The sequence below is a fragment of the Tripterygium wilfordii genome, chromosome 5 (genome assembly GCF_013401445.1).
Source record: "Tripterygium wilfordii isolate XIE 37 chromosome 5, ASM1340144v1, whole genome shotgun sequence".
In the NCBI taxonomy this organism is placed as follows: domain Eukaryota; kingdom Viridiplantae; phylum Streptophyta; class Magnoliopsida; order Celastrales; family Celastraceae; genus Tripterygium; species Tripterygium wilfordii.
This window is the reverse complement of record NC_052236.1, coordinates 7,182,663-7,210,039: the sequence shown is the minus strand read 5'-3', so window position 1 is coordinate 7,210,039 and position 27,377 is coordinate 7,182,663. Positions and strand designations below refer to the sequence as shown.

The window sequence follows — 27,377 nt, the reverse complement described above, 5'->3', positions numbered from 1 at the left end:
TCAAGGTGCTCCCTGTAAGAAGGAGACTTGACCACCATATCACCAATGTAGATTTCCATGAACCGGCCTAACAAGTTATGGAAAATAGAATTCATGGCTCTTTGATATGTAGCTCATGCATTCTTCAGGCCGAATGACATCACCACCCATTCAAATGCCTCCAAAGGACCTGGGTACCTAAACATTGTTTCTCTGCTTGGTCTACCAGTATGTCTGTCATAGGCATAGGGTACTCGTCCTTTGTTGTAGCAAGATTCAAATTCTAGAAGTCAATGTAGACTCTGACCTTCCCATTCTTCTTCACTACATGGATGATGTTAGGTATCCATTCCATTTACCTTGTAGTTCTAATGAACCCAACTTTGAGAAGCCTCTCCAACTCATTCTTGACATCCAACGTCACTACATTTGACATCATTTTGGAAGACTACTTATACAGTCTTCAAACTCTTCAAGTAATTGGATCATCTCTTCTTTGATGTCTTGGGGAAGGAGTTGACTAATGAACAACGGTAGTGGAGATTCTTTTGTTCCAAGATTAATTTCCTCTGAAAGATCTGGAACATCAGCTTTCAGGTCGTCTAGCTTTGCTAGAGCTACTTCAAGTTCCTCTATCTGGATAGCATGATATTTTGGTTGGTCTTCTTCAAAGACCAATTCTGCTGCATTTGCTGGGGAGTCCGCTTGAAACAAACTCTCAAAATGTTTTTCCGCTAAATAGGAGGTCATCTTCTAGATGGTGACCCTCAAGGCCTTAGCCTATTCATTTCTGTCGGTGGTCTCGACATCATCGATTTCTTGGATAATAGGTGTAATTGGCCTCTGGTAATTAAAGGGCCGAAGACCTAAGCGTACATAGATTTTATCTCTTCCAAGGATGAATCCTTGCTAAAGGTAAGAGATTTGTGCTTGCCTTGCTTGTCCAGACCAATAACTCTGAGATTGCCAATATCTTCATCATAAAGCCTAGCTTCCATAATTTGCTGACGCTTAAAGTGGATTCTTGTCTGCCTTGATCACTTATATGTCATTCTCACTCCAGAATACCACACACTAATGTAAAGAGGATGAAACTGCCACGTAGGAATGTATCCATTCTCTTCCCAACAGAAGATTATATGAAGAACGTGAATTAACCACAAAGAACGGAGTGGTCATAGACTTGTTGATAACAGTAAGGTTTACAGCTAGAATACCTTGAGCTGTGGATATACCTCCTGCAAAGTCTGATATAGTAGCAATTCGTAGAAACCAATTCGAACTCTTGCCTACCAATTTGTTCATGATAAACCGAGGCATGAGATTTACTACCGATCCGTTACCCACCAAGAGCTTATTGACTAGCATTCCATCCATATGTCCCGAAAGATAAATAGACCGCAAGTGCTGAATCATGCTGAGTGTGGATCTTTTCAAACATAACACAGGACGCTGCCTCACCACTGGCTGGTTTCCTCAAGACTTCCTTGGTGCACTCCTCTGGGATTCATCTTTGATTGACCTCTGGTTATGTTCCTCGATTGGCTTTTTTGGGCTAGTAGCAACTGCTGGCTGTTCCATGATGGATACACTTGCTACTAGGATTACTTCAACATTTTCGATATCTCTAGGCAGAATATAAGTCATATTGCAAGAGAGACTTCAAAATACCTTAGGATTGTAGAAGAATTTTCATTCTTGCCCCCTGAGCCCTGTTCCACCTGAATAGTAGGTTGACACCTCTTCTGTTAACATGTGCTTCCTGTTGGTTTGAACTCCTCTGTTGAACATGTACTTCCTCTACTAGATATTGAGTCGTTTGCCTGAAAAGTGAATGATAGTCGATTCTTCCTAAGGCTGGGGATAGAAAGTCACCAGTAACAAACTGAAAGCCTTCTTCAATAGATTGCTTAGATAGGAACTAGGCAGGCTTTTCAAACAGCTGGTGGGGAAACTTGGCAGCATTCCTCTCCTTTGGTCATTTCTTTTGCAACATTCTTTTTTGAGTCTTGGTGTGTATGGATTTATCTTTTGGATACTAGACCTTTTATCCAAATATTGATAGGAGAAGCTGAAGGTTTGATCATCCTGGATCTAGGTCAAGATAAACAATGATAGAATGGACTGCCATCAAATCTTTTGGCTCCCTTGATCCCCTTTCCACTACTACACTGTTGAAATCAGTTAGAACCTTTGGAGTTTACCTTTCCTGCATTTAACTTATCACCCGAGCTTTAAGCTTCTAACTTATGGAAAGGAGCCTTCAGTCCCTTCCTTCTTTTGGCAAAGTTCACTTATTGAATATCATGTATCCGCATTCTAAGCAAAATCTCAGCCTTCTAGAAGGTCTCTTTGGTTGCCACCTCTGTGAAAAATGTTGATTGTACCAGAACTCCTTAGGATTTAGTGTCTGGAAAGGAGGTCTCTGGTGTATGCCTGGAGGTATGGCCTTTTGAATATCTTCCAGATTCACATTCTATTGTGGGGTTGATCTACGCATTTGGCCTATTTTGGTACTTACAGTAAGTTTTCTTATGGATTTTTTTTAGAGGAGGAATTCTATGCCTAATAGGTAACTTTATCCTCTTATCTGCCAGGAGGTAGTTAAAGATCTTTTATATCTTGGATACATAATAGGCGTAGAACTTGGCTAACTTGGACGATCCTACAGCTAGCTACTTTGGAGGTTCTTACTTGATAATATCTTTGCAGCTGCAGGACTTCTTGCTTAGAATCTCCGCTACCGCCACTTCTTGGTTAAGATCATCTTCGACATTGGGCACCGTGTAGTTTGAATCCCTGTAGTAGATTCCTTTGGATGAATTGGCCATGTCTTGTTCTTCTTTAAGGACTCTTTCGTAGCAGACAGCTCTGTCAGTCAGGTGAGAGAAGTCTTAGAAGTCCAAGTTGTCGAATTTCTTCCTGAATTGAACGAGCATTCCTTTCCTTTCTTTTCACTATCAATGCTACTGCCTCTCCTTCTGGAATCTCATAGTTGCATCGAAGTCTGCCTTCCTTAAATCTGGTATGGAACGACTTAATTGGCTCCTGTGGAAATTGAGTGATCCTTGACAAATCTGCCACCGTGACTTCTGGTTCTTCATTGTAGAATTGCTTATGGAAAGCCTTCTCCATTTCTATCCATGTATAAATAGAGTTAGCGGGTAACTTGATATACCAAGAGAAGGCTATATTCGTGAGAGAGTTCCCAAACAATTTGAGCTTGTAGTCGTAATCCGAGCCAACTTTCCCATACTAGATGGTAAAGCTGCTAAAAGCCAAACGAACCCTGCCCCCAAGCTCTGCCTGGAGGTAAGGTTGGTGTTGCTATTGTTATGTTGAAAATAATGCTCTCTCCAAGGATCTACAAGAGGTGCCACCTGAGGGGGCCTCTGGGTTGCCTCGTTCGTATCCTTTTGCTCATTCACCATTGTTCCCAAAGGAACAGTCTTCATGTTAAAGATAGGAACGACAATAAGTAGAGTTAAAGAAGTAGAGCTTGAAGGCATCACCTGAAAACTCCTGTCTTGTGTTCCAAGGTTGGGAATATTCTACATTGGAGTTGAAGGGATAGTTGCAGAAACTGGAGCTGAGTTGGTCACAACAGGGTGGCCATTACTACTGCTAGGATTTGATGACAATTGATCGATCTTCAGCATGTTGGCTAGCTATAAAAGGAATTATTGCGACGGTTGAGGTAGAGTTGGTTACAGAATGGTCTGCATCGATTGCTGAGGAATAGGAGCTAAAAATGCAACTTGCTGCAAGCCTTGTATTGATTGAAGAACTAGCCAGAACCCTTGGGAATTTCATTGAAGAGCCTCATGATTCTGTAGGGGAGTTTGCTGACAAGCTTGCTGCATGTTCTTGGCTATCTACTCTATGGTCTACATCAAACTATGGTTTGTCAAGGAGATTTCCCGACGCAACAGTTTGACGAGTACAAGGCTTACATTACTTTCTCATTCACCTTCGCCAAAACGAGTAGGTTGGAAGTTGTTGTGTGATTCCTTTGATGAAAGTGGCAGAGACGGGTCACTAGTCGGTCCACCTATTGTTGCTTTTCCAGTTCTCTTTGTCATAAGTACAAGACATTTTTTCAAGTCTCATCGGGGTGTCATGTTTCAGTTGGAACAAATTTGAGAAAAATCAAGAATGTTCAGCTAATAGACTGATGTTTCTACTAGACTCTCTATGAGATAACCATACTAAAATATCTATTGTTACTCAACAAACTACTTTTTAAAAGGAATTATCCATTAAGACCACAATTCCCTGATTTGTAGCTTTTTGGACAATGAATCTTGGACAACCCTGGTTTTTGGGAATTAATTCCTAGATTTCAGGTCAGCAACTAATCAAAATCCTGTAAAATGCACAACAGCTAGTATAAAAAAATCATTTGCCTCCGTCACGTGTCACCAAGAGATTGGCTACTTTTTACATATTGTGGGACTCGCCTCGCCACGTGTTAACTGACGTGTATAATTTAACTTTAGTAAAAACAATGGTTCAAGTTCTATAAAAAAAATTTATACATATATATTAGAAGTCATTAAAATACAATGAAAATGTATGAAATTTTTATAAATTTTTTTTAAAAAAAAACAGCATTAAAACCAGTGTAACGTAGAGCCTTCACCTAATATTACAAAAAAACCCAAGGCCACTCAAAAAATGGAAATTTTATAAATGTCATTCATTTTAATTTTTATAAAAATTAAATTTTAGGCCCAACCATAAAACAAATTTCATGGCTACTTTTTTTCCCAGTCTCGAATTATAGTCAAAATTAACCATGTCAAGAGTACAAAAAAGTATATTTGACAACCTAGGCCTGGTAAGATTGTTCGCCATGGTCAAGTCTAAAGTAGAATTTACATCGTCCCCAATTAAGTGAAGCCCAAGTAGAAGTGTCAACTAGGACTAGGCCGTGCCAACTCGTCAAACTCTTATGGCCAGGGTCGACTTGGTGGGCCTTGTCGATCCAACTCACTTATTTTTCAATTTTTTCATTATAGCCATAAAATAAGTAGCTACGTACTCCTATTTACGGTAGTCTAGGAAAGAATTCCACCTCTAATCCCATCTATCAAGGAATCCATGAACTTCGGGCACCTGGGAAAGAAAAATAACCAGCCAACCATGTGTGGACAAATAAAATGTCATATGTCAGGTCAACATGACACGTCACGTGACATTAGGAATAGAATCGTACTACTGCCTTCAAGAAGTATCGTGCTAGGGATGAAGAGGTGGGAGAGGATAAGTCTCAGCCTCTCCCAGGTATATCCCAACAAATCTCAAGCTAATGTACATTCAAATTTGGGAGATAAGAATAAGAGAGTTTTGATCCTGATCGTGACACTCCAGACCATAATATCAAACATCTTCTCCTCACCCTATCAACTCCTATATAAAGGAGGCAGAAGGATGAGTCAAGGTACGCTTCACACTGCTTTCTTATTCACTTCCACATTGATTTTCTCTGAGGAGTACAAACTTAAGCGTCAGAGTGTCCCCAGGCCATGAAAGGCCGCCTTCTCCCTCGCTCTTGGAGGATTTCTTGGAGACTTGCCACTCAATCAGTCGTATCAACAGCTAACTTGTACGTGGATCGTCCGATTTTTTTTCATCCACACTATGTATGCTTTAATTTTGTTACCTCTTACCTTCCTTATGAAAGGGGCTTCTACTTACTTCTTTAAAATTAACAAGGTCTAGAGTCTTCGATAAGGGTTGATTAACCCTAGAGGACTTGATGGCTTAACAATCCTATGAATAATTTGAATCAGAGAGAGAACCCGATCTTTAGACCCCGCCCTACTTTTAAAGAGAGAAAAGAAAGGCTGGGGAGTACTAGATGTGGAAGCATTTCTATACCCAATTGACATAATATCGAGGCAGAATTTTGGACCCAACCCGTGTAAGGTCTTTGAGGCGGGGCTTAGCATGACCCGTTCCCTTAGTATCTGGTCATTCTAGGGTGATGCCCATTTTACACCTCTAAACCCAAATGTCGTGAGAGTATGGGCATGCAACCTAGGGGTGTAGGTCTCGGGTTATCGGGCCAAACCAGGCCCGACCCGATAATTTTTTAGAGGTCTATGACCCGCTCTATAACCCTGTTAAAATATTTTGGGTTTTTAGGTTTTGGGCCACTGTGTTATCGGATTACTGAATTTTGATCTGATTACACTCGGTGGCCCGATTGAAATATCCTACTAAACCAAGTGAGCACTGATGCCAGAATTCTCTGTGCTTCTAAAACACTTTCATTGTATTTCTCTTTATGAATTTTCGATGTGGGAATGTGGGATAGTTATGTGAACCATGGTATGGAGAGAGGAGAGAGGAGAGGAGAGAGGAGAGAGGAGGCTTTAAATTTGACAAAAGATAAGAGCACTTCCAATGGTTGTATTTCTAATGGCCCAAAAAATAAAATTAGGGTCCCACCTCTATTACACAAAAAGTCAAGCCAAACACGTCTCCCAATACAGCCATATCAGTAAAACATAAATTCCTATATATTATTTCTTTCCACCCAACATGGAGGCCAATAATATCCCATGCCTCCATGTTCTCCACAACAAAATTACACCAAAACACAAAATCCCAATACAGTCATATTAGCAAAACACGTCTCCCAATATAGCCACATCAGTAAAACACATATTTCAATACAGTCACATCAATAAAACACAAAATCTCATACATTTTTATTGATCCAGCAAAAATAACACCATTGAAAGTGTTCTAAGAGGTGTTGCTGTACAATTTTACACTCTATTGTTTTTTTATATTTTTTTAAAAACTTACTTTCGACTTTTCCATCACAATTTCCCATAAAATTTTTGTCTTTGTTAAAGACTAAAGATGGCAAACTAAAAGAAGAGTCTTTCATGTGTATCCCACATCGAAACATAGAAGGGTAGCACTATTAAAACCCCATATTTTAAAGCCCCTATCCTAGACTTTCTTTTTGTCATGTCAATGTCATATTAAAGTAATTTCATTCTAATATATATATTACATACATATGCTGCAGCATGTGAAATATTGACCCATTCACCATTTATATCTGCACGAGTTTGGAGTGATATATTCTCTGTCTATGTCTAGGACAGAGAATATATTCTATTTGTATATTCTCTGTCTAGGACAGAGAATATATTCTGTGCTGGCGTATACATATACATATATGTGTACACCTGTACACTAAATGAAAAAAAGACAAAAAAAACGGAAGCATGCATGAATTAAATTGTTGCATGCGTGTGGAGCCAAATCTTGGTTAAAATCTTTGTTTGACAAAGCCAAGATATGAACGGTCGAAAGATATGCATGCATTCAATGCAAGTAATACGTAAGAAATCTATAAATTGAGAAGAGTTCGCAGAGTATTTTAAGAAGTTGCAAGAGATAGCAGTAGTGTGTGAGAGAAAAATGAGAGAGAGCCTCAAACTAGTCAGTCTTTGAGATAAAAAGAGAGTGAACCAATTTGTAGAACAGAGAATATATTATGTTTGTATATTCTCTGTCTAGGACAGAGAATATATTCTGTGAGTATATTCTCTGTCTAGGACAGAGAGAATCTTGTAATATATTTTATGTAATATATTCTCATAAGCATGCCTATATATAATGATTTTTGTTCATGTGGTTTTTTATTGTGGGTAGTTAAAAGTGTAGTCGAGATCTATTGTGGATATGGATTACTTGAGTGATATTTTCGACTACTACTTGTCAAGTTGTTCAAGTGAACAGGTAAATACATATACTGATGTAATATTCTTAAGTAAATATTTTTTATTTAGTGTTTTTTTACAAATACTCAGTGTAAATTATGTTGTTCGTGGGGTGATTTTATCTCAGCCGAAATAAAGCAAGAAGACCAACATGCGGACGAGATGGTAGATAATATCAAAGTTAACGATAGATGTGAATTTGAAACTGATATGGTATAATGTTTTAATCAATCAAAATATGAGCTCTTTTGTTATGTTGAATGAATATTCGTAAATTTCTAATAAGAACTAGCACATTATCAGGTGTTCAAATCACGACAATCGATGATCGAGTGCGTTCACCAAACCAGACACAAATTGAGATATATCATCATCATTTATAGATCAGATATTGGTGGGTTCAGTAAAAAACACAGACTACAATTCAAATGTGATCGCGGTGGCAATTACCAGAGCAAGAAACCCTCAACGAAGCAGACTGGCACCAAAAAAAAAGAATGTCCGTTCAAATTGAGAGGGAGGAAAATGAAGCTAGACGATGATTGGATGTTGGAGGTGGTGTGTGCGAAGCATAATCATGATCCTGCATTATATATAGAGGGACATCCATACCCCGGTCAGCTTTCTGAATCTGAAATTCAAATTATGGTTGACATGTCTGCGTAAAATGCCAAGTCATGGGACATATTGGCGGAGTTGAAAAAGCAAGATCCGAACAACGTGAGCACCATCATGACCATTTATAATGCACGTAAGAAGCACAAGACCTCTGAGAGATCGGGTCAATCACAAATGCACATTGTGTTCTCATTCCTCAACGACCAAAAATACTTTTTCGATTATCGAGCAAACCATGCAACCAATGAGCTCGAAGATTTGTTCTTCGCACATCCTGGCTTGCTAGATCGATTGCGTGCATTCCCACACGTGTTGTTGATGGATGCGACATATCAGACCAACAGGTATGGGTTGCCTCTCCTTGAAATTGTTGGTGTTACCTCAACTAGTCAGATTTTTTACATAGCGTTCGCATATTTACACTCAGAAAAAGAGCCTAGTTATACTTGGGCTTTGGAATGTTTGCGATCTACAATGCATGGATGCACTAGCCCACGAGTTATCGTTACAGATAGAGAGTTGGGGCTGATGGAAGCCTGTGCTTAGGTATTTCCTGAGGCTTTGAAACTACTCTATAGATGACACATCTATCAAAGTATTTTAACCAAATGTAAGCCATCAATGCAAGACAATAGAGTTTGGAATGCATTTTACAGCATGTGGATTACAGTGATCGAGTCTGAAAATCAAAGTGCATACATGAGTAATATGGCACACCTTTAAGTAGTCTTACAGAAGTTCCCGGTAGTGATGAAATATCTGAAAGATATGTGGCTGACACCATATAAAGAGATGTTTGTATCTATCTGGACCGACAGATATCTGTATTTCGGGAACCACACGACTAATAGGGTCGATAGTCAGCATGCTAAGCTGAAAAGATATTTGTGCTCATCACAGTCAGACTTGGAGAGATCCATGTCGTGGATTCATCAGGTTATCTTGTCTCAGGACACAGGTATCAAAGCTAGCATAACATCGATTCAATATACCGCACCTTAGGGATTTATGTGGTTTTGTTTCAATCAAGGCGTTGAATTTGATGTTGATTGAGTTTGAGCGGTCAAAAGATGTTGGACAGATTGCTTACAAATGTGGATGTCACTTTCGTAGGAGCTATGGACTACCTTGTGCTCACGAACAAGCCATGTACATGAGCAAAGGTCATACTGTACCGCTTGATGCCATTGATAAATTTTGGAGAAAGCTTGATCTAATGCAATGTCAGTCGCTTGAAGAGGATGACATCGACTGTAAAGCTGATGTACAAATGTTCACAGAATAGTTCAAGCAGTAGCCAAGACATGTAAAAGTCAGTTGGCTAAGGAAATTGAGGGAAATATTCAGACCTTCAACAACTTCTCTTCGTGAATCGGTTGTGAAGACCAACACTAGAGGGCGTCTATCCACAAAGAAAAAAGGTAGCCACCACCACCCATAACAATCCAACTGCATATGTTGTTGATGGGAGTGATTTTCTTCAGCCTCGGGAGCCTCACAGACACAGTTCCTCATCCGAATGCCCCGAATCGAAGATTTTTTAGTACGATTTTTTCCAATCTTATGAACAAGAGAGACACAATTGCTCCTCAATTTACAATACTCAGTCTCTCTCTACACAAGGAAGTTCGATGCTAAGAAAGGAAAACTACTCTTTATGATCCTATATTGATCAGTTTCCAGCTATACTGCATCCTTACATTAGGGACGTACAAGATGTAAAAGTTGATGGAAATTGCGGCTTTCGATCGATAGCTATGTGTCTTGGTCATGGGAAAGATGAATGGCCCAATGTCCGGTATAACCTGCTGGCAGAGTTGGACGTATTTTGGAAACAATATGTTGAAACGGCAGCGCTAGCTGTACATAATATAAGTATACATAGTCTTACATAATACATGTGGCTGCCACATGTACAACTGACAAAGCAATTTTAAAATTCAAAATAAATTAGGTTGAAAAGTGGGCGGCATTAAAACAAGAAAAAGGCGGTAACCTAATTACATCATTTGACGATACAAATGAGGCAGGTCTTGAGACGCAAAAGCATCGTCTCGGGAATCCGTTGTGGAAGAGTTGCTCCCGTGGACGTTTGTGGCCTTTTTCGGACGATTAAGCTTCGATTCACAAGAGAAAAGGAAGCCATAACCAGACCATCGACAAGTACGTTCTTTATACCATTTTTTCTCTTTAGATGGTTAGGGTTTTATGGATTTCTTTGGTATGATTTCTGCAAATACTGAGAATGTTTGTGTGATAATATGACATCTATTACGCGTTTGGGCAAATAAATTGCGTTGAAATCGTGAGCAAAGAAACTGAAAATGATGCTTAAAAGATTGTATGATTTCTGTATAAAAGGTAATAAAAATAGACTGTAATTGCTGGTTATCTCTATGTATTATTATCCTCTTAAAATAAGTCAGTAATTCTTAAAATCAATCGCAATTACATTTTGTTTTCGATTTAAAACACACCGAACTGAAATGTTAACATCGACTTTGAAACATATAGTAATGTTAATATCAGTTCCACACTACTGCATTGTAATTACACATTCTGAGTGTTTATATACATGGTTATTCATTACAGGATGACAAAAGTTAGGTCACTGAAAAAGAAAGAAAGTGACAAATCATCGAAGAAGGAAACCTCATCAAAAAAGGACAATAGTAAGAAAACTTCAAATCAGTATAGATCAAACTTGTTGGGGATTCAGTCCCTAATAAGTGGTCTTCATTTTAGGAGGAGGCATAAGAACAGTCTTCAGAAGACACCTTTTTGGTTTATGTACAAAAGATTTATGAAGGATGACCATGTTGAAGTGAAAACAAGAAAGCAAGAACACGTGATACGCGATGTGGTTTCTACATATGATGAGAGTAAAGGTTGTTTTGTGCTAGGGAAAAAGAGGATCCAGCTAACTGATAATGACATAACCCTTATATTTGGAGTGGTTTCTGGACCAAGAACCATGAAGATTGGCCGCAATAAAAAACCAGTTGACGTACCCTTTGTTGACAGGAGATTTGGGAACTCCAAAAATCTGAAGTCCACAAATATAAAGGCTGCAATACAACAAGCATTGGAAGGTGAGGGTGACGATGATGCCGACGATGTAGCTCGGTTGATGATGTTGCATACATGTCTATCATTATTTTTCTCGACCAGGGCTGATCATATCCCGTGGGCATTCATCAAGTTTGTTAATGACTTGGATAATGTGAAGATGTACAATTGGTCAAAAGCAATTTCAGACAATCTGATGGATTCCATAAAAAAATACAAGAAAAGCCCTGATAAAGTGGCAGGATGCGTGACTGTGCTATCGGTAAGAACATGAAATCATTTGTTATTGTGTCTGATTCCATAATTTGTTGTTGGTCCCATAATTTGGTATATACGTGTTGATTGAAAAAAGTTTTCTTTGTTTGACAGTATTGGTTTTGTGAGCACACGAATGTGTTTAACCCAGTTCATTCCAGTATGTTTCCAAGGTTCCTTAAATGGGATCTTAAAGGATGGCCTAATGATTTTAAGACAAAACACATAAGGTGCCTTCATTTTGACCAGGTTAGTGTTAGTTATTTAAATTTTTTTAATTATACATGTTATTGAGTTGTTATTACACATTGTTGTGAATTATTTATGTGTCATCTGAAACCAATTACAGAACAAGTATTGTCTTTCATTTATTAAACAATATCCCTGGTTGAAATTTGAATGGGTCAATTTAGTTTTGTGTATTTCAGTCTGACGTTTTGTTATAGCAATAATACACATGAATGATACTCTATTTCCCATTGTTGTGAATTAATTGTATTACATAGCATGCTCATAATATAAACTATTTATTAAATTCAAAAATACATTTTCTTTTGTTTTTATTACATGCTACTATTATTGAATTGTGTGTAACTGGATTTTTATTACTTAGAAAATGATGGTGGTTTAAATATTTAACAATGTATACTTTTTATAGGTGATTGATTGTAATTTGATAATGACTGAAAAGGAAAGAGCTGCAATAGATAGGCAACGTCTTGATTCGGAATCAGAATCGGAGGACGATAGTACAAGCATTAGTTCAGAATCTAATCAAGTACCAAGTGCATCCAGCAATTCATCTTCTTCTAACCAGAATGTGAATTCTCAACCCACAGAAGGATCAATCAGTGCAATCACAAAGTTAAATGAAGCTTTACTGACAATTGATCGCTTGGAAAAAGAGAGGGATGAAGCAAAGCAAGAGAGTCAAAAGTTGAAACATGATAATGTTGAGCACGAAAAACAAATAGCGCAAATGCATGGTGAGTTGGAAGAATTGAGGAAATCTCTATTGAGGGAAAAGGAATTGAAAAATATGTTGAACTCAGATATAAATTTTGCGATTGATTCGGACAACCAATCGTATGAAAACAATGCAGCAGGTGTGGGTGAGAAAGAAGACGTGATTAAAGTTGCTGATAATGATTATAGTAAAGCATTGGTTATAAGGGGAGACGTTTCGCCTATACAAGCAAGCCAAGTTCGGAACAACCACACAAAAGTATTCGTATCTTCACTGGAAATAAGTCCACATCCTAAAAGTATAGAATGACCATGGTGATTAACTCCAACGAAGGGAGCAAAGGGCATGTCATATTTGTTTGTGAGATAAGTAGTATCAAAAGTGACTACATCTCCAAACTCCTGGTATGCTGCCCTACTACAAGGATCTGCCCAAAAGACGTTTCTCAGTCGACCATCCTGGTCCCAATCAATGAGTGAAAAAAATCCCTGATTGTTGGCCTGCATTTTCAAGAAATACCTCTGAACCGCATCTGCATCGCCCTCCCCAAGACTCATACGCCTCAAATTGGCAATATGATTACGCGCATCCCTTTCCAAAAAATTTAAATTATCATGTCCACCAGCACTTATAACAAAAGCATTATGACTCTTGTTAGGTCGAATCCCTGCAATGTCATTGATTTCTAGTTGCCTCTTCACATGTGGATTAATTTCTCTATTGCAACTGAAGAAACGGGAATGACTAGGGCTCAAACTGTGATTGTGCTCGTCATGAAATAGAGTAATTTCCCATTTCCCATCTGTAGTTAAACGAGCTGTTATCCTTGCCTTGCAATTGTTCTTTGAATTAGATCGGTGATTGACAAGATTTTTTGCTTGGCTAATATATTTATCTGAGCGCCCGCATGTAAATACCAAATATCTGTAGATCCCATTTGTGTCCCTCGTTAGTGATCTCCTCTTGACGGAGAACCCCTTAACTTGACCATAGGCCTTGTAATACTCAAACATGTCATCCACACTTTCAAACAACATCCCATATGTCGGCACGTTAGATGCAACACCCTCTTCATATTTATCTTTACTTCTGTTACCATCAATCCCATTATTCAAATCCATCAGATTTACATCATCCATTATTGTCCCTAGAAAAATAATACAAGGATGTCGTCATACACAATTGAAACGTAATTAGACATATGAACAATGTTTTAACATACACAAACTATGTATTTGATAGTTGAAAAGTTTTTGTAAATATGTAGAAGAAACTTCTGGTAAAAAGTATCATATATGTAATAAGCGTTAATAGATACGTAATAACAACAATGACAATGTAAATACCAATTGCAGTATATAGAGTAACTGGAAATGGGTAAACTTCATAATTACGTTATTAATTTGAACAATGTAAACAGACATTGCAGGATATTGAATAATTGGAAATAATTTAGTCTATAACCCACCAAGGTAATTCTACACAAATTGTAACGATAACTACACTACGTAGACATCTAATAAACCAAAACACATCCTTTATAAACCCAAAAGTAACCTGAATAATGGCCATACCTGGATGTTGTTGGGAGAGGAATCGCATGCCTTGCGCTGATCCTGCAACTTTTGCCGTAGCCAAAGCCGAAGCCTCTGCCGATGCCATCGAAAACAAAGCTCAATCTGGTGGACGAAACTCTTAGCGGATATAGAAACTTGATCGCATATAATGAGGAGGCGAGATCTATGATGGTCTGTGATGTAAACCCTACATATCGCGTCAAAAAAAAGCTTTGATGGAGAGAGAAAGAAAATTGAATAAAAATGGATATTAAACAAGGGAAGAAAGAGAAGCGGGAAACTTGTTGTGGCCCTGCCATGTCATTTAAAATAAATCCTATGTGGCATGATGATTTGTCATGCCACATAGGCTATGTACATTTATGTACAAAAAAACTATGTATAGTTATCATTTTCCATGTTGAAATACTTGACGCTGAAGAGAGGGCATACAGTGTTAAACACTCACTGAATTTTTTTCGAGATGATGTTGTAGCACCATTTGAGCACTGGATGACAATGTTAGATGTGGGTCTATTGATTGCTTCTGCACACAATGTGATATTGCATGTTCTTCATCATGCAGAGAGTTGGACATATCTACCACTACGTACAGCTCCTCCACCACCCTATCGGCGTATTGTCATCGTTATAGGGCACGTAAATGGTCATCACTATGTCAAAGTTGGTTTGACAAGGGATTATCCAATGCCTCCCATCACTCATGAATGAGTTCACTATAGGCATACTTATGCAGCTGCATGGGCTACTCCCTATGCGGAACGATTTGATGCGTACATGCACTCATATGGATTCATCAAATCTTCCGAAACTTTTATTCATGTGCTTGAATAAATTATTGTCTGTCTTGAAAAATTATCAAATAATAAGAAAAAAATATATTTTATCTTTTATTTACAGAAAAATATAAATTATTTATGAAAATGTTAACCCGAACCCGGCCTGCTAAAAATTTATTGGGTTGGGTCTGTCTGATAAGTTTTGAGTCAATCGGGGTCACTGGATCGGACCGGGTCCTGAAGCCCGGTGAACACACCTAATGCCACCACGCCAGCTAAGCTGAGCTTCTGAGTATTACATTTGAGATTTGAGAACCCCAACTAAGCAAACACCGAAATACGACCCAGAAAAAAGCAGCGAGCTTTTTAAATTAAAGCCTCCGCCCCACCGAACAAGGCCAAAAAATTATTTTAGAGACCAAAACAGCGATCACAGCCGTTGAATCGAACGAAGATGGAGGTTGAGGGATCATCTAAGAAGATGATAGCCACGCAGGCGGAGATGGTGGAGGCGAGGGTGCCTCTCGCGTACAGGGACCAGTGCGCCCACCTGCTGATCCCCCTCAACAAATGCAGACAGTCCGAGTTCTATCTGCCATGGAAGTGCGAGGATGAACGCCACACTTACGAAAAGTGCGAGTACGAGCTTGTCATGGAGCGCATGCTTCAGATGAAGAAGATCCGCGACCAGGAGGCCAAGCTCAAGCACTCCAAGGGCCAGCTGGGAGCCACAATCCCTCTCATCCCCAAAACCGCCGATGCCTAGATGCATCCTTCCGTTTCATGGTCAGTTTTGATGGGCTTTGTTGATTACTGTGGTTTTTGGTCCTACTCGTTTGGAATTTATTGAAATTTCTTATTTGAAGTTATAAAATTTGGTGAAGTTTGATGTCATTGGGTCTTATTTAACTAGGGCTATAATATGCATTACGGTCCCGCGTTGTTAATCTGTGATCATTGCTTTTTTGCTCGTGCTCCTACATATGCGTCGAGGTTGTGAAGATTTTCCGTCTGGTATTGTTAGTCAACTGATATTGATGACTTCTTGCTGCTTGGAAATTTTTTTTTCTTTTATTGTTTGTCAGAATTGGCTTTTTAGTCTGTCAATGCCCAAACAATCAGCAGTCAGCTAGATGGTCCTAGGATCTTGACCGTCATTTCAGTGTAAACTATTGCAATTAGCTGGTGAAAGATTCGACGCATATGGAAAAACTAGGGGAATTGAAGGAGTTGTGTTGTATATGTAATTCTAGTTGCCTCTTTCTGTGCTAAATTTAGGTAAATGGGGTCACTTAGGTTTGGCTTTGCTTATCAGTTAGCGGTTTACTTGTCCAGGGCTATTTATATATTCTATTTAGTTTATTCTTTGTTAGAGAGGAGGCAGATATTAGCAAGTTGATGGGAATTCCCTTTGAAAACTTTTGGGAGCCCTTCGATAAACTACTACTATAGTACTATCACTTCTGCACATTGCTTGATCATTGGAGGATCGTACTCTGCCATGGTAGTTATGGTACAAATATTAGATGCAGTAGATAGTACCTGAGAGATTTCTTTTTATTAATGGCCAGATGAGAAATGAGAAATCAACGCGGCTTTTTATGAGTTCAGAATAACCTCTGCAATTCCAGTCCCTATCCAAGAATAGGAAAAAGTGAGGGACTCAAAAGTGCACAGATGACACAAATGAGGATATCCGAGTGCTCATTTTCATCAAGCTTATGTTCCTAGGTCATGTTAAACTTAGGTATCTAGTTCATTTTTGTTCATGTTTTTGGAAGGATTTGCTAGTTCAGGTTGACCTTAACTCTACTAGTTTGGATTAAATGTAACTTCCTGTGCAATTGTTGTTATCTGGAGTTGTTATTTTTCTCCTCCCAACTTAAGGTTCGTCTATAACAGCAAACCACTTTATTCTTCAGTTTTTTTATTTACTTCTTTATGTGGTCGAAACTTAGATTAATTAGTAGTTTAGTGATACAGATTTCATTATGATCATTCAGGGGTTTTTGCTTATGGGTTTCTGTGGTTGTGTATATTATATGGGTTTATCAAATTCTCATGTGTCGAGGTTTGCTAATTGGTTATAAAATTGAAGTTGCATAGTAACGCTATCCTCTTAGGGTTTCACCTGCTTGGTGTATCATGAAGAAAACATATTTTTTCATTAAAAAGATTATTTTTTTTGGGAAAATAGAAATCTCAAGTTGCATTTTGACATGTTTGTGTGCATTATATTTTTTCGGAACTAAATGGAAGTTTGAACGTGGATCATTTCCCATGAATCTTCTACTCTGTGTTGGAAAGGAATTTTTGATTTTTCGACAAACTCTTCACACATTTACATTGTAGAAGACGTAGTAGGAAGTGTTGTCACAAGGCATGGAGGTGCGCACCATGCGAGGCGTGGCCTCGCCTAGCCTGAGTCACCTGCCTTCAGTCGGGCCTGGCCTACACGCGCCTTAGACCAGGTGCAACACTCCCTAGGCGCGTGCCCCCAGTTCTATAGAGGGAAAATGGCTACAAAAAGCATGTGAAGTACAAAACTTTAAGCCCTCGATCTATAGAGGCATAAAGGCCAAGAAAAAAGCACCTGAAGTATGTTTCTCTTTCTCTATCTATGAATTTGAAAAATGGGCCCTGACCTACCTTTACTTCACTCATTGACTGTTTGAATCTACTTTACCAGTACAATCCTGGATAATATATATATATTATTACCCTATTAGATAATAGGGTGTTTAAAACTATGGTACCTATAATAAAAGGCTCTTTTGAATGACAAAGAACAAATTAATGCATGCTTCAATCAATTTCCTTTTAGCTTCAGTTTTGACTATCAGTGAAATATACTATGCCACATTTTTAAGTTTTATCAAATATTTATCTTTTTTAAAGAAAAATTGTGCCTAGCTTCGCTTGGGGCGTGCGCCTTGCACCTCGGGCGTTTGATGGGTTGTGCCTTTCGCCTTTAACCACATTGAGGGAAACCCTAATACAAGCTTTGTTGTCCACTGGTCAAGGCAACAACCTTATCTCCTTAGGCAACAGGCAAGGTTGTAAAAATCGCTAGTTGACCGCTAGGAGGTTAACGGGCACTAGGGATTAATCGGATTAATCGTTTTGAGTTTTTTTAATTAAAATATATATATATATGCAATACATATCATATATAAATGTGTAAAAAACACAATATAAATGCAAAAAATCATCCAATCAATATATCATGATAATCCAATCAATGTATCAGTTACTCAAATCAAATCTTGGTGTCCTCAACAAAGTGCTGTTCAGTTATCTATTTATGAATCAGTCCTAGAATAAATTCAAAGAAGGCACTCTAAACGTCATAATACATGGACAGAAAAGAAGAAGAAGTGAGATATAAGCAATTCTGGGTCTAGACCTTATACATTGAATGCAGTGCACCGAGTCATCACAATCTTCACCAACGGACCAAGATTCATATCAACCACAGATCTCTTCATTTCAGTGACTCGACATGCATAATCAAACAATAGAAACCTTACCTCTTCAAGCCTCTCTTTGTGTGCTGCACTGACCTAAGCCCAACCAACCATGCTACTCAAGCTCGAAAATGGGGAGGAAGAACCTGGTTGTTCTGGCGCGAAAATGGGGAGGAAGAAGAAGAACACCGGTAGTCTGGTTCTGTCGCGATTTAGGGCTGCAGCTATGTTTTTTTTTTTTTTGTTAAAATCCATCCAAAAAGACGTCATTTTGGATGGATATTTAAAAAAAAAAAAAAGCCTAGCCCCAACTAGGCCGACTAGTCGGGGCTTAATTGGGTCACCGATTAAGTGACCCTATTATACCCTAGGCACATCGGCCGGGGCCGATCACCGCCTAGTCCACTGTTGCAAAAATTAGCCTAGTCGGCCGACTAGGCTAATTTTTGCAACAGTGGCAACAGGGTAATTGGTGCATAGAGGATGTTGTGAACCTTTTAATATACTTAAAGAACCATCAATGTCTAGGGCAAAAGCAAACGTATTTTATTTTTGGCCCCATTGAACTACACAGTTCTGTTTTCAATTAGGCTTCTTAAGTAAGGGGGAAAGCAAAGGTATTGGCCTAATGGGTTGGCTAGCTTAGGTTTGCACATCGTATTTGTTGAACAATATGACGGATTATATATATTCTGTCATCATAGTTTTAAATACCTTATTATCTAATAGGGTAATAACTAATATATATTCTGTCAAGGATTGTGAGGGATTGTATGGGTAAAGCATATTCAAACAGTCAATGAGTGAAGTAAAGGCTGGTCAAGACCCATTTTTCGGAGTAATAGATAGAGACAGAGACACATACTTCACGTGCTTTTTTCTTAGCCTTTATCCCTCTATAGATCTAGGGCTTAAAGTCTTGTACTTCACATGCTTTTTTTTAGCCATTTTCCCTATATAGAACTGGGGACGAGCGCCTGGTCAGGGGCACGCCCCTAGGCTAGGCCAGGCCAGGCCTCCCCTTGCTTCCCTTTCCGTTCCCTTCCTTTCCCCCTTCCCTTCCTTTCCCTCTAAATCCCTCAATCCAAACACACTCTAAATGAAATTAGCTTCTCCTAATTAAAAGATATTTGACCCTTAAAAGATACTTCCTATAATACTATAATAAAATACTAATAAATAATTAATTTTGTTTTTCTAACAAACTTGAAAATTACAATAATGGTCTGGTTTCTAAAACTTAAATGAAACCTTATAATTTTGCCTCAACAATAATACTAACTTGAATAAATGATAAATAAGTCCTACATCTAATTTATGTAAATTTTCAAATAAACCATAATTCAAAATCTCATGAACTTTGAATCGCTTGTTTCTTTTGATCTGCATCAGCTTTGGTGGTCCTGGCATTGGTCTTTGAAAACACTGGGTTAGTTCTAATCGTGAATGCATCAGGTAGGTCAGTTTCATATTTGGAAACATGAGGGTAATTTGTGTTTTAGTGAAACTGCAAGGGCCATGGAGTACTTTCCCTTTCAAAATTTTGTTCATGGATAATCAAAGCAAATAATAGAATGTTATATAAACAGATAAACCCTATACTGTAGGAGAAAGGCCTTGTGGAAGCCAGGGGTCACCTGGATGGTCGCAGAGCTCTTTGGCCTCGACTTTCCTGAGCTTCTAGGTGCTCGGGCCTTTGAAATCACCAGGTCATACTCTTGAGTCTTGACTGCATCATGGAGTTCGGTTTTGTTTTTGGAAACATGGGGTTAATTTGTTCTTTAGTCAAACTATAAAGGCAAAAAGTGTATTTTGGCCTTCAAAATTTTTTGTTCAAGTGTAATCAACGCGAAGAACACAAGCAAACATGTGGCTCAGTGGTAGAATTGCAGAGTTGTAGGGGTGCAACCTAGAGGTTACAAGTTCAATTTCTGAAAATAGTCTCTCCACATATTATTTCTTAAATATGAGTTGTATGTTTTCTGCAATACGTGGTTCGTGTTTAAAATGAAAAATTGATTAATCGATAAGACTTAGCTTTGGTGGAGTACATTGATTATAATGGTTTCTTCAATAGAATTCTATTGAGGGATGGGTTTATGTAAATAATCAATCATTGGGATAACCAATGATTTATATGTCATCAGTCAGAGATACTTTTCTTTTTTTTATTTTCTTGGGTTTCCCGACTTCCACACTAATGTTTGTCGGATATGCCATCAGATATGTCTCTGAGTATGTCTTGACTGGCAAAGCAGTTATACAAATTTCCAATACATTGAATGGAAGGTCTTGACATGAATTTTGATGATAGATTAAAGTAGTTGACTGGTTTCAGAGGCTAATATTGACTTCTGGCGATGGTGAGGTCTGCTATGGGTTCTGGTTGGACAAAAGCATGGGTAAGTGGAGGGTATAATTTATGAAGGACGTGGAGCTATCAAATGGTATTTTTGAGGTTTCGTCGTTTTTACTCTACACAATGGTTTTAGCTTAGGTTTATCATTGAGGACTCAGGTTCCCCAGTCTGAATAATGTTTGGAAAAGTGAGGGTGGCAACAGTGAATTTTATTCTAACATTGTGCTTGGTCAAGAAAAAAGGGCATGGAAAACTGATCGACTCAATTCCACTCTCTCGTGGTTTGCTTTCTGATATGGAAAGAGAGAATCAACAGCGTGTTTTGAAGGATCAGAAACTAGTTTTAAGTGTAAATCAGGATCGGTGGTTCCATGCACTTGTTTTTGGTTCGATGAAGAAGTCGTCAATGATCTCATGCTACTCGATGGTAGTAGGTACATTGCACATGAAATCAGGTGGCATTCTCTTGTTTCCATTTAATGTGTGATCGTTGCTGTTGATAAATCATTTTCTATAATTACTTGTTAAAATGGGGGATCTGTTCTGTTGTGAGATTGTGATTCTTTTTTTTTTTCTCAGGAGTTTTCGGTGCGCATGTAATCGATCAACTTCTTTACTTGAGCCCTGTGTGCCTATGATTTCAAAATAGAAAACCTAGACACTTTTCTTTTTAGAATATTGCACATTCTTGATTTTGTATTGATATTCTTTTTCATGGCAGGCCATTGCTGTTTCTTCTGCGGAATGGCACTAATAATTTTCATTAATATGTTGTTAGGGAATACTTGTCTCTTTAATTCTGTTTATGACACTGGCTCGAACTTGTGGCAGGTAACCGTAGACTGCTGATGTTTCGGATGCTGCGACATTTGTTGCTGCTATTGTTGGAATTCAGAACTGTTCATCTTGAGCCACATGTTGCTACGTATACCTCATTTATTTCGTTAGTTTCGCTACCTTGATTTATATAAGAATAAAATATTTAAACATGTTAATGTCGTCTTTTTATGTATCCATATTCGTTTGGACTTGGCAGTGTGGATGAGGACACTGGATGAATACTTGTTTGGGAATCACTTGTCTGGTAAACTCTAAAATAAAGGCCACCTTATTGCTCTTGAAAGGTCATGCATTCATAATTGTGTTGGGTGAGTATGAGATGAGTCGATGAGTGTAATGTGAGTGTGAGATGAGTATGTGGTGAGTATAATCATCTTTGATATAAAATAAAGAATGAGTATGAGTGTGAGAATATTAATAGTACAATGTTTATATTGTTCTTTTTTTTCTTTTTAGAAAATAAAATAATATTTTATAATAAGTGTAAAATAGTCTTTTACATATCAAAACTCATTCTCTTTCGTGGAGAATAGACATTCTCATCGTTTTGGTGAGCTTGATTATTTTTCATAAGGGAGAATAGATGGTGGAATGAGTTTGCGATTTCAACCTCCAAAACTTAATCAATAAAAAAATATGTTAATCCCACCTTAATGACATTATCATCCCCCTTAAAACACCAAATAAATGCCCTGTAAATGTCATCATAGGCTTTTTGAGTTTAAAGGATTACAGTACACTCAATAAAATGAGTCTTGGGACCAATAAAAATTATTAATTAAGCGAGTTATCAATTAGTTGAGAATTACCAATAAATTTCTCAAGAGAGCTTCATACTTTTACACATTGGCTAATCGTATAGAAATCATAATTGAAAAAAATTAATTTTACTCATGATAAATCAAATTAAAATAATGTTCATATGAAGTTTCATTGTAATCGGAGTACATATGATCACTCAAAAAAGAAATTTCATTGTTATCATAATAGTTAAATTTCATTGTTGGTTTAATTTTCACAATTTTTTATAAATTTTTGTCGGGATCTCTGATTTTCGCCCATAATATATTGATTTCATAGGATTCTTGATTCTCTACAGGACTCTCAAATTCGATGAGAGATTTAGAGTGTGTTTGATTGTAGTTTCAAAAATAATTTTCTGCTTTTGAAAATTAAAGTGGGTATGAAAATTCATTTAGGTGTTTGTTTTCAGAAATTTTTTTGTAAAATTGAAAATCATTTTTGGTTTTCAAAAACCAAAACACCAAAATTAGTATATGATGTTTTGTAAGATTTTGGAGATGGATTGGTGGCAAACTTGTAAATAAGTTGAACTTGTCCGAGCTTCTCTTTTCCTTCTCCCGACATTCCTTTTTTCTTTCGCAAGCACACCATGCCACAAAGTCGTCCGGCCACCAATCTGAGGCACCCGACCATCTAAATGAAGCTCTGGACTTCCACCATCAATTTTCGACCAATCCCAGCAGTCAGAAGTCACCATGGTTGCTGAAAAATGATTCGCAAGATCACGACCACCGTAGCTTCAAACATCGGATCAGTCATCGGCAGTCGCCACCACACTAGAAGGGTTGCTTGGTCAGAGCACTACATAGCGCTGGCCTTGACTGGCCGGAACGGCCATCAAAGGCCGGAGATCCGGCATTGGCCTGAATCAGGTCAAAATGACTCAGATTTTTTGTGTTTGGATTTTGTGGTTTCAACAAGAATGGGCCTTGGAAACAATAATTGGGCCAAAATTTCTTTCCAAAATTTCTTCCAAAATTCTTTTTAGTATCTAAAGAAGGAAATAATTTCCAAACAAACTCTCTGTTTTTAACCCAAGAAACAACTAGTTTCCCTTCAAGTCGGACAAAAATCAAGATTTTGAACAAAAAAAGTTCCTTCATTTTTCTTCCATAACTAGGGATGGCAACGGGTCGGGTACCCTTCCAATTAGGAAATACCAAAACCGTTTCCATTTAAGATACTCTATACCAAAACCGTTCCAAAACCATTTAAAAAACCATTTAAATTTTCAAACCCGGAACCGTTCCATAACCGTTTACCATCGGGTATCCATTTACCATTTAACTTTTAATATTTTTATTTTCTTCTTTGATGATTATATTAATATAAATTAATATTGAGTATGATTTATATTAATTATGATTTTATAATTCAAATTAGTCTAATATATAGTTTTATTAGAATGCTTCTATAAATATATACGTTTTAATATGCTTTATCATGTTATAATTTAGTATCCTAATAGTATACCTTTATACATGATTTATAATATCATTACTATAATGGTTATTTTTATTAAACGGTTCGGGTATCCTAAACCCGACATCAAAAACCAAACCCGACCCTAAACCATGACAGGTTTGAAAACCAAAACCAAAACCGTTTCCAAAACCTATAGGATCGGTTTTCGGGTTTTAAAAGGATCGGGTACCCTACGGATAGTGCTCGGATCGATTTTTTTTGCCATCCCTATCCATAACACCCCTACAACATATCAATAATACATCCAAATCATCTGCAATATATTTAGATTCATCGAGAAGAGATCTAGAAAAACATATCGAAAAACTTGGAGAGGAAGAGAGATTCGTGATTCTAAAATAAAATAGAGATTGAGAGAGTGGGAGAGCCAAATCTTGGAGAGGAAGATTTTCTTAATTAATTAACAAATTAATTAGTTGTTAATCAATTGATTAATAAACAAACTGTTGATTTATAGAAGTAACTATATTTCATGTAATACATTTAATATTTTATTAGGACATTGTATTTCTTGAACCAAGTATTATTCATGAATGTATTTATTATTTCCAAATATATTCTAAAATTTTTTAATGTATCATATTATTCTATTTGATGCATATTTAACCAAACAAAAATTCTATTTAAATAAATAAAAAAACATATGATTCATTATCTTGAACCCATGAACCCGTTTGTACCAAAAGTGACTTTCAATCACCTGTTGACAAATGGCAGCATGGTACCCGCAGTTGGCAATGGTCAACCAAATTCCACGCTAATGTCTCTCACGTAAACACCAAAATCCATGCTAACTGCCTTGATGAATGTGTGAGGGGTCTTTGTATTTTTTCATGGGCTCAAGCTTCAATAGAGATCAGATAAGGATCTTATATACTAGGCCCAACTATATTACTTGCACCAGTCAACCAATCGGCATTAGATCCTAGTAGTAGTAATGGCCACTCTATTGTGAACTATTCAGTTTCAATTCTTGCAATCATTCCTTTAGCTCCTATGCAAACCGTTCAAAATTCTAGAGTGCAAGAAAGTGGTTTTTAGGTGACGTCTTCTAGTTTTACCTCCACTAATTGATTCCTATCATTGGAAGTACAACTGTTCCTTTTGGAACAAGACCAAATGAGCATAGGGAAATGAACGATGTCAACTAGAGGTTTCCTCAGGTTGCACCTGTTATAGAACCATGGAGAGAGCCTTATATCTAACCACAATAGTAGCATTACTAGCCTTATCCTCAAAATGAACTCGAGTGGCACGATTAGTATAGCTATCAACAACATTATCATCCACCACAGATGATCCAGTACCTCAATAGAACGTGAATAGGGATCAAGTCATGAACATTGTTCAAGACATATTGGGTTCTAGACGCTTTGGGAGACCCATGTACTGCAAGCCCTTCATAGAGAGAATATATTGTATTCCACTCCCCAAAGGGTTCAAATCTCTAGAATTTTCTCTTTTCTTAGGAAAAGATACTCAGTCAACTGTGGAACACATATTTCGTTTCACCATCTAGTGTGGAGAAGTATGCTCAGATGACTACAAGCTCAAGTTATTTGAACACTCTCTCACTGGTATAGTTTTCTCCTGGTACATTAAGTTACCTGCTAATTCTATTGATACTCGGATAGAAAATGAGGAAGGTTTCCACAAACAGTTTTACAGAGAACGAAGTTACAGTGGCAGACTTGTCGAGCATTACTCAATTTTTAGGAGAGCTAATTGAGGCTTTCCTCAACAGGTTCAAAGAAGCTAAACTTTGATTCAATACTGAAATAGTGGAAGGAGAAGTGGTAGCATTGGCTATTAAGGGCATGCTCGTCCAATTCAGAAAGAAGTTTGATGATTTAAACTTTCATGATTTCTCTCATCTAACTGCTAAGGTTGTCCGCTACAAAAGAGTTCTTCAAGAGGAGCAAGACATGGTCAACTTATCCAAAGGAACTTACTATAGAGACTCCAATTATATAGTGACCAATGTCGAAGATGAACTCAATCAAGAAGTGCTATGAACTCAATCACGTCAGAACCTCCCAAGCAGTAAGAGGAACAGATTCATCCAAATCAACTAAGTTCTACGTCTACGATATATCCAAAATAGAGAATATATTTGATTGCCTCCTAGCAGACAAGATGACCAAGTTACCCCCTGGGCATAGAATTCTTCCTCTAGAAAAAAATCCAGAATAATGCCTACTATAAGTACCATAACTCAGGATGTCAGGTCATCCTTTGTATTTGCAGAAGTTTATTCTTGGATAAACACAATTGGTTGATGTACTCGGGTCGCCTTTAAAGGAGATTTTCAAGCCATATCTTGGGTTCTTTTTTGAGCTTCTTCCCTGATTGGTTCTTTCATAACGTTAGAAAAACTTGCTAGTTTGTGATGCATACGCTTGCTACTAGAATCGCTTTAGTGTTCCATGTATCTCTTAGCATAACATAGGTGTTACAAATTGTATTGCAAGTGCACAAATAGTTTAAAGCAATAAAGTGAATGAGTAGAGTATTGTTCCACGAGGATGTGTTAGCAATTCGGTCAAGTACTGATTATGGTTAAATCTTACGCTATTTGGAGAATGGAATTGAGGTTTGTTTAACAACTAACATGAAACAAGTAATTAAAGCAATTAACAAGTAGATTAAAGCAATGCAATCAAACCAAACCCAAGTAATTGAATCAAGTATTCAAACACTAGGGCACGTAATGTCGCCACCACCTCAACTCCCTTCGTTCGTTTATCCTACATTCCTAATTCAATGTTCACAATTGATTTTCCTTTCCTATTCAGTGCTCCATTCTTGGTTATAACGAAAGTGTTTTCAATACTAATACCTATTATTCCTAACATTCGAATTCAACTATCAAAAACTCATTAAGAACGGTAGATAATCGTATAGCGATTGCATAGGTCATTCACCTATAGTCCTATGATTTATAAACCCTATGTCATCTATGGTGAGAAGCAACCCTAGGTATCTCCTTCCTGTCTCCACCTAGACAACCAATCATTTGGCTGGTGATCACCCAAAAGCATTAAACACATCCATAGATATTCATCGGAACCGAAACTACATCAAGTCTATGTGCATTAATGGGAGAACTATCACTCTTGAAGGGAGTTGAGAGCTGAAATTCTAGCTTTTTATAGAAGTTTATTTGAGGAGAGCTTTCATTGGAGGCCATCTTTTGATGAGCTGCCTCTCAATGCTTTAAGCGAGGAAGAAGCGCTTTGGCTTGAAAGGCCTTTTGATGAGGAGGAAATCAAGGATGCTTTAGATTGCTGCAATGGCGATAAAGCTCCAAGCCCGAATGGTTTCACTATGGCTTTCTTTAAAAGATTCTGGCCTATCATGAAGAGAGACATAGTGGAGTTTTTCAATGAGTTCCATGGTAATGCAGAGTTTGTGGATTCACTAAATACTA

The 27,377-nt window shown here is 37.7% G+C and overlaps 2 protein-coding genes and 1 long non-coding RNA gene across 3 annotated transcripts; 2 read left to right on the top strand and 1 right to left on the bottom strand.

The window, feature by feature from the left end:
* Positions 1–10,345: 10,345 nt before the first annotated feature.
* On the top strand, positions 10,346–12,945 carry LOC119998558. Its single transcript, XM_038845905.1, has 4 exons — positions 10,346–10,508; positions 10,938–11,676; positions 11,784–11,918; positions 12,328–12,945. The coding sequence occupies exons 2-4, from the start codon at positions 10,939–10,941 to the stop codon at positions 12,943–12,945; spliced, it is 1,491 nt and encodes a 496-aa protein (XP_038701833.1). The 5' UTR covers positions 10,346–10,508; position 10,938.
* Positions 12,946–15,385: 2,440 nt separating this feature from the next.
* LOC119998222 (NADH dehydrogenase [ubiquinone] 1 beta subcomplex subunit 7-like) lies at positions 15,386–21,941 on the top strand. The gene is made up of 2 exons (XM_038845487.1): positions 15,386–15,778; positions 21,650–21,941. The coding sequence occupies exon 1, from the start codon at positions 15,447–15,449 to the stop codon at positions 15,756–15,758; it is 312 nt and encodes a 103-aa protein (XP_038701415.1). The 5' UTR covers positions 15,386–15,446; the 3' UTR covers positions 15,759–15,778; positions 21,650–21,941.
* On the bottom strand, positions 15,849–18,856 carry LOC119998223. The gene is made up of 2 exons (XR_005468214.1): positions 16,510–18,856; positions 15,849–16,432 (listed from the first exon to the last, which is right to left on the bottom strand). It is a non-coding gene; the product is annotated as an uncharacterized LOC119998223 (long non-coding RNA).
* Positions 21,942–27,377: the final 5,436 nt, after the last annotated feature.